The sequence below is a fragment of the Suillus subalutaceus genome (genome assembly GCF_016647625.1).
Source record: "Suillus subalutaceus strain FC151 chromosome Unknown DFJ58scaffold_35, whole genome shotgun sequence".
In the NCBI taxonomy this organism is placed as follows: domain Eukaryota; kingdom Fungi; phylum Basidiomycota; class Agaricomycetes; order Boletales; family Suillaceae; genus Suillus; species Suillus subalutaceus.
In genome coordinates, this window is record NW_024540284.1 from 307,048 (window position 1) to 314,985 (window position 7,938).

General features: G+C 48.8%; 1 protein-coding gene across 1 annotated transcript; it reads right to left on the minus strand.

Moving 5' to 3' along the window:
* Positions 1-1,080: 1,080 nt before the first annotated feature.
* DFJ58DRAFT_840241 (uncharacterized protein) lies at positions 1,081-5,836 on the minus strand (the record flags this gene model as incomplete). Its single annotated transcript, XM_041392598.1, has 15 exons — positions 1,081-1,157; positions 1,421-1,492; positions 1,590-1,758; positions 1,811-1,909; positions 1,972-2,433; positions 2,504-2,859; positions 2,906-3,115; positions 3,344-3,377; positions 3,424-3,692; positions 3,767-3,983; positions 4,037-4,234; positions 4,281-4,762; positions 4,862-4,979; positions 5,024-5,253; positions 5,302-5,836. The coding sequence occupies 15 exons, from the start codon at positions 5,834-5,836 to the stop codon at positions 1,081-1,083; spliced, it is 3,528 nt and encodes a 1,175-aa protein (XP_041245424.1).
* Between the last annotated feature and the right edge of the window lie 2,102 nt (positions 5,837-7,938).

Genomic DNA, 7,938 nt, shown 5'->3' on the forward strand with positions numbered 1-7,938 from the left:
GAGGTACGCCCACGCAAGGTGCCACCAACAGATGCTGAAATAAAGTCAGGATTGGTATTAAAAATGGAAGGCAATATGCCTTACCAACAAGGGCCGTTATGCCACCCATGATACAAGGAATGCCATCGAGGCTCTTCCACCCAGCGTCAACTTGGAGACTACTAACTCCTGGGTCCTCCTCTGTCGACACAGCCTTGTCCACAAGCTCAAGCTAGAAGCAATCAGTAATCAGCAGCATCTGAATATTAAACTGACTAAGGACTTACGAGGTGACTGATGGTACAGAAGTGCGTGTCTGTTTGCGTGCCAACATCAACAAAGTGTGAGGATTGAGATATGATTGCAGTCATTCTGCAGCAGGATACAGACAAGGTACGATAGTTGAGACTGTTAATCGATAAGAAGAAGCCATGGAAATTTTCGGAATAATACAGTAGCTTCGAAGTTCAAGGGTACTAGCGCCGAAAAGCAGGCTGGAGGGTTATTATGTAAGCTGAAGTCAGCGCTCAGCCCCATGAGGCTCCATGGAGGCTACTACTAGTAGTGGGAGGCTCCATGGAGGCTACTAGTGGGAGGCTTGTCCGAGCCTCCTGTGGGGTGGACATGACATTGGTGAGCCAATGAGATTGAAAATACATATCGCACTGAATTGAAAACACAAATGTAGAGGGATTGACTGCCAGCCAACTGTCTCAACAGTAGCATCATCGACTGCCGTGGTGCGCCCCATCATGCTAATACAAAATCAAGGCAAGAACATCATGTTTCATGGCTGTATTGCATTTTGACGGGTAAGAGGACAGTATCGCAATATGAACTTAAGACCAACTATGGTCTTAACACACTTTTGACCATTCACATTGCCCGGTCTCTAGTATGGGTCGCAAAGCTAAGTACTTCACATTTGAAGAGAAATCAGCAGCTGCACGGCAACACAAGACATTGTATGCTCGGTCAGAACGGTAAGTATTTTGCAATCATTTATTCTTGTTAATCATATGTTTTACAGAGGTAAACTCGTTCGACAAGCTCAAAACGCTCGTGCCTATGCCAAGCATCATGGTCGACGTGGGCCTCGTATCAGATCTGGGGATCTGCATGCTCTTCAGGCGTCTTCCCTAATCCAATATTCAACCCTCTCCCTTCCCGATTCCTATCTGTTTCACCAATCTCTCACTGGATCTGACTTGATTGATCAATCCGATCTCTTGCAGTGGAACAAAGCCCCTCCTTACGACCTTCCAGCTCCACCTGATTTACCAGAGGAAGACCGTTTCACGCAAAACCTCTGCGACGTGATGCATGGCCGGCACTTGCGCGCAGAAAGGGAATCACATGCTCGTCACGCAGCCATATATAACATGGGTGAAATCGCTGAGCTTCTGAAAGAGATCCGAGAAGCACATCAGCGGTTACTTACAGGTTGGGATGAGCTCAATGCTCGTGTTAGCAGCTTGCAGGCATGCACAAGACACAAGGTCATGGCCGAATGCTATCGCCAATGGGTAGCACGAAGGATATTGAATTATCAGAGGGAGGACAATATGCTAATTACTGGGAAGAATCCTTATACGTAGACCTTGTATTACTGTAACTCGAGAGAGCTGGTAATGCAAGCACCATACTCCGCACATAGCGTCGCAGATTGCCCATGTCCTGCTCATGTAGGCCTGTAACACGGCTGCCACGTATAACAGCGAATATTGCAGCCAATACCCACACGCCACAATCAAAGTCGTTATTCTGAAGACGTTTGGTCTAAATAATACACGATGTCAGACTAGTCAAGAAAGCAAAGCATGAAACTCACATTCAGTGGTCGAGCCACCCACCCTGCAAGATCAATATGAACATGATGGCCGTGTTGACGCACAACTGCAAGGAACCGAGCAATCAGTCTCATTATATCCTTTCATATCATGTGTCAATCAGTCAGGTCAGACAAAAGAACTCTTAAAAAATTAATCTCACTTTGACGTCACTTTGCCAAGGGGTCCTGTCGCCCATGCTGTCAAACAGGTAAAGTTCTTTGGTCGACAACTGGATGACGCACATCACCCAGTGTCCAATCCCTGATGGACGATGAATCGGAAGAACCCATATGTCTTTTTCCCAATAACGAATCCACATTGTATGGCGCCAGATGTTGTCGTCTGGGGCATTGTAACGAATGCGGGGAAGATCGTGAGTGGAGAGTATCGCACACCGTGCAGCGGAGGTGTTCAGTTGAGAGCACCACAGGAGAATGGTGCAGTTGTTAATGCATGTATCATTGAGGCATGCAGTAGGAGAACTGAGTATACCGATTTCTTTTGGATCAAACTCTAGACGAGGGATTCTGTCATGCGAAGGTCGTATTCGCGCGAAAATTTTAGCAGGGTCGAGGACACCTGGCTCTTGCGATGGGACGCAGAAGTCATCCACAAGGAGATTCTATGACACGTCATCGTCAACTCCTAACAATAAAAATAACCGTACCTCAGGAAGGTTTCCAGCAAATCACAGCATTAGCATCGCGCCCATAATTTGTTGAGTCATCGTCATCTAACTCAATTGCCCCCATCTCACCCTCCAGGACATCGGCCAGAGCTGCTTGTTCAGAGTCGACTTGGGGGCAATGGTCAGGATCGACGATAGGGAGTTCATCACAACCTTCAGAATCAGACACTACCAGCATGCTGGCATTAATCCAATGAAGTGCCATGTTTGGTGAGCCTCCCGAGAGGGTGGTCGCAATGGCTACTGCCTTGCTGACTTCATTAGTAAAGCGTACCGAAGAAGCCAAGCAATTTGACCATCGTGTTTGAAGGCAGATAAAATTGGCATGCCGTTGTTGCAATAGAACTGCGAATGGTTCACCTAAGGGTATATGAGATATGGAAGTTAATAAGAAAGGTTAGCTCACTGTTTGGCGACCGAAGGGCAAGTTCAAGTGCCCCCAACTCATTTCCGAAGAAGCGGCACAGGTTATCGGCCTCAACACCTAGCCGAACCTGCTCCTCTCGACACCGATCACGCTTGAGAAGTGCACGAATGCCATCTCTTGTAGATGTGTCGTCTAACCACCACGGAACCTCTCCATGAGACGGTGTAATCCACACATCCTCCATCAGTCCTGGGTCAGAACGTAGTTCTGCAAGTTGGTGGGAAGGGGTGCGGGCAGTGGAATCCCCCAGGATGTATCATACAATGAATCAAGCCGCTCACAGTAGGAGTTAAATTTCCTGATAGCGGTCATTAGTGCGGGGCTGACGCTTGGAAATTGCTTTACGTGTCTGTTGATGCAGCTTGGTGCCTAAAAGAATCTAATAAATCATTCACAAATGAATCGGCATGAACTTACCTAACGCTTGCTGAGCGCCACCCGACTGCTCGATCTAATTTATCCCACTCGAAGAAACTCGCAATCGCACGTTTACGAACGTTCATTTTGAGATCGCGTGCCATGAGAAGGATGCGAACAAATTCGAGATTGATGCCATGAAGCTCAGGAAATCTGTCATGAACATTCAATGAGGAGTAAAGAGCCTCGACCTTGTTCATCAGGCGATTGTGTCCCCTCTCTAGACTTTCGAGAGCCTCTAGTGTATCATCTGAAGCCATATCTTCTCCAACATCGTCCTGGTGGTTTGCAATGCTTTGTCTGAGGCGTCCAGATCTGCCTGGAGAGCTAAGACTGTGTCCAACTCCTTCTTGAGGCGGGCGGGTGCATCTTGTGATATCATTGAGCAATAGCCAACGTCAATTTAAAATGTATAAAACTTACGAGCACGGATAGATAACTGAGATTGCCTTTGCTGCGACCACTCGGCTTGCAATTCTTCAATGGAGACCTCACATTGATCTAGTGCGTCTTGGGCTGCTGAACCTTGCCCCTTGATGCCCCGTCTGAGGCGTCGTTTGATCCAGTCGCCTAGATCAGTTCGCATCTCCGAAGCTATAGCCACTGCTTGCCGATCAATCAACCATAAACGGCGTTGGCGCTAAGCAGTGTTTTAAATTCATTAGTTTTAAATGAAAATAATAGAGTACATACACTAGAAGTGCGCTCAACACCTATCAATCGAACTAAGCGAGACCAGAGGCGTTCGGTCCCTTCACCATCAGATAAGCCAAGACCCACACATATTCGTGGGTTATATACGAGCTGGCAAGCCCACTCGTGCCCATATGCGTGCATGGCAGTGGTTGCAAATCGAAGGCGTGAGGTGATGCTTTTGGGAAGAATTTCATGCTGTAAATGGTGTAAGCAATTGTTTCAGTCCAGGATCATAACGTACCTTGGAGAGTGTTCGTGCCAAAACACAGCCGACATCATAAAGAGCTACGACAGTAGCTTCGGGGGGGAGAAGTGAAAAGAAGTGCTGAAGTAAGGCTACCGAATACTTTTGCTGTTCTCCAGGTGAGTCTATGTTGGCAAAAAATAAAGGGATGTCGTGACGACAGATAAGGGCCATGATTCCAGTGTCGTCGAAGCTATCCATTGCCGCTTTCTGTTTTTTGCCGTCAGCAGCCTCGTAAGCATTCTCGCATTGGTCAACGGCTTCATCAGGGACAAGGGGAACGTGAGACCTCACTGGTCGCTTACGTTGAGTGTCAATATGGCGCCCAATCGTGTCAACAAAGGTTTTCGGGAGAAAATAAGTAGGGTCATAGAACTTTGGACAGTCTCCAGCAGCACGTCGATGACGGTGATGGAAATTACCGTCCATTGCGACATGAATGTCACCTCCCTCATCTGTAGATCTACCATGAAGAATACCTGCAAAGCAAGCAGGACACCGTTGCACTAGAAGGGGTGCGCATTGAGTGGGCAAAGGTGAATTCGAGACTCGAGAGGATGCTTGAAACTCTGCTATACGATCACGGTGTTGTTGAACGACCGTCTCAACTTGGCGCTCAACTTCAACTTGCAGGATGTCGTACCATTGCACGGCATAGCCGAGGCCTCGTCGGAATGGGTCCTGTATAACTTCGCCCTGGGATGAATCAGTAGTGACCTAGTTATGTAAGTGATTGTTACCTGGGCGTCAGTCATCTGGTAACCCCGCCGGGAGTAGTGATTTTTGAGCGCTGATGCGAGAGCGTTAATCGCGTCACATGAGCGCTCAAACAATGCGCGGTAGAATGAGAGCAGGTCAACAGATACAGCCATTCGAGGCTGTGAAGGCGCGGTCGGAAATAGACCATGGTGAACGAGGACTTGCTGGAGAGTGGAGCAGGTACAACTTAGTACATCTATAGATGTGAACCCTATGTAGATGTCAGCAAAATTTTGATTACTGCAAGACATGGGCTCACGGTCGAAGAATAAACACATCATTGTCGTCCGTTTCGGTGTACACGAAGGCTTCCCACATGCAGATATGACTGGATGTATATTTTCCAGTGCTTTGCCCTGCGTTCGTCTGAAGTACTGGAGTACTGGATCAACAAGGGTTGGTATGAGTGCAATCCAGTTTTTGTAGAGTGAATTGGTGGATTTGTCGGGCACAATCCGCCGTTTGACAGGCGATACTGAGATCTCAAGAGATGGCTGTTCATCAGAGTGAAATTCGCTGACAACAAGATTGTCAGTATCCATGTGTTCCGTAGTCACAGTATCAGATGGTGGTGCTTGTGCCAACAACTGTGGGTGTGATTCCTCGTGTTGCGGCTTCAAAAGTCGTTCCATTGCGTCCAAAAGTCGGCGGCGCTTAGTCTCTGCGCCAGGAAGCTCAACATATGTTTGAGTTTTCCGTTTGTCTCGAGCCTTCCTTGGGCTTACAAAGTGAGATCCTAGGCCAGAAGATGCGAGTTGAGCTTTGCGAGTGCGACGTGGCGTCAAGGAAGACATGGTGAGGGAAAGAAGAGAAGAACTTACAGCGTGAATCGGGGAGGAGCAAGGCTCCCAAGCTCAGTGCATAAGAGATTACTGGAGGTGCACGAGAGGTTTTCTGGAGGTGCACGGTTTTCTGGAGGTGCACGAGAGGTTTTCTGGAGGTGCACGAGGGTTTTCTGGAGGTGCACGAGGGGTTTCTGGAGGCGCAGGTACATCCTAGGAGGGTGTGTTATTATTAGAAGGCGGGAGGGTGGGTCTCACAGACTACTTTCCCACAACATAGGAACCGGGTCTCAAAGACCGTTATTGGTTCCGAAAAGTAATGCCTGAGGTGTTCTGCCCCCCAGGAATCAATTCACCCAGTGGGCCAAACCCACAGTAGATCAGAGCTCCAACGACGCAACTACGTTAACCGTCAGTTCGAGCTTGAAGGAGAGAAGCTCTTCCAAGCGTCGGAGACCTACATATAGCACTAACTTGACTCCGATACCTTCCCATCTTCGCCCGCACTGTCCTGCAAAGGATAGACTCTACTTGTGGGAACCAACGACCTCGCGGTCCGCGAAAGATGCACAAGGAAAGTTCGTTCCTCTAACTACTGAAGATATCAATCGGATCCGAGGCGTCTTAGTGCACGCTTACTCAGAAAGCACGCGCGAAACGTACGGTTCAGGTCTACTGGTTTTCCATGTCTTTTGCGACAGCAAAATCATCCCGGAAAATCAGAGGGCACCAGCAAGCAACATACTAATAGAAGCCTTTATTGCATGCATGGTTGGCCATTATTCAGGGAAAACAGTATCTAACTACGTGAACGGAGTTCGAGCATGGCACATTATACACGGCGCGACCTGGTCGCTGAACGATGCGGCGATAGACGCCATGTTGAAGGCGGCAATGTCACTCACGCCTGCTTCCGCAAAGCGCGACAAACGGGAACCATACACCGTCGACCTAATCATTGCCATCCGGGGAAAGCTAAACCTCAACGACCCATTAGACGCATCGGTATTTGCATGTTTAACAACCATATTCTACGCTACCGCTAGAGTCGGGGAATTCACCGTCCCTCGCCTGAACGCTTTCGACCCCAAGCTACACATCACACTCGGTGGTGTCAAGGACTTGCAGGATCGACAGAACCTCGTAACCAAGAATTTCAGCCTACCGCGCACGAAAACTGCGACGGGAGGCGAAGACGTTCATTGGGCCAGACAGGCAGTCTATCCGACCCAGAAGCAGCTTTCCTGAACCATCTGCAAGTCAACAAACCCCCACAGAACTTCGCACTATTCGCGTATCGCCACAAGGACAACACGCACCGGCCACTGACAAAAACCAAGTTTTTGAGCAGGTTAGCTGCTGCAACCAAAGCTGCCGGCCACGCACCAGTGCAAGGCCACAGCATTCGTATCGGTTCAACCTTGGAATATCTCCTGCGGAACATCCCATTCGACGTGGTAAAAATCAAGGGCCGGTGGGCAAGTGACGCATTTCTCGCATACCTGCGGAAACACGCGCAGATCATGGCACCATACATGCAAGCAACTCCCACTCTACATGACCAATTCCTTCGTTATACCATTCCCCCAGTCCGTTAAAAGAACCAGGCCAAGACACTTACGAGTGAGTACGTCGCCCTTCTCCTACAAGTTGGGGATCCGAGTTTCGCTCGATGCGTCGTCGGACTCCTAACACTTGGGAATCGCAGCTCAACCTTTCTCAGTCTAGGTCTCTTTCCTCGGGGCCGGAAAGCGCTGCGCGCTTTCGCCCGAAAACTAATCTCCATCCTGTCACTACTAGTTCAATTCCATCAATTTGTGCCTACAACAAATCCCATACCTGAACTTTGAATCGCGTCGGAGTGAACCTCGAAGACCAGGACCTCGAAGCTTCCGAAGTTCCGAGTCAAGTTTGATTTACGCACGCTTGTTTATTGCGGTTGAGTTTATAATGACGACGTCACCTACTCCGTCACGCTGTCACACCAATGTAGGTTCGTCTCGACTCTCCATTGACTCTCAATGACTCCATCTTCCTCGCAGTCTTTTCCCCCGAGACGCCATAATACATCGTCGCATGCTATCGAAAAGAGCAGGATGACCCCCGCAGGATGC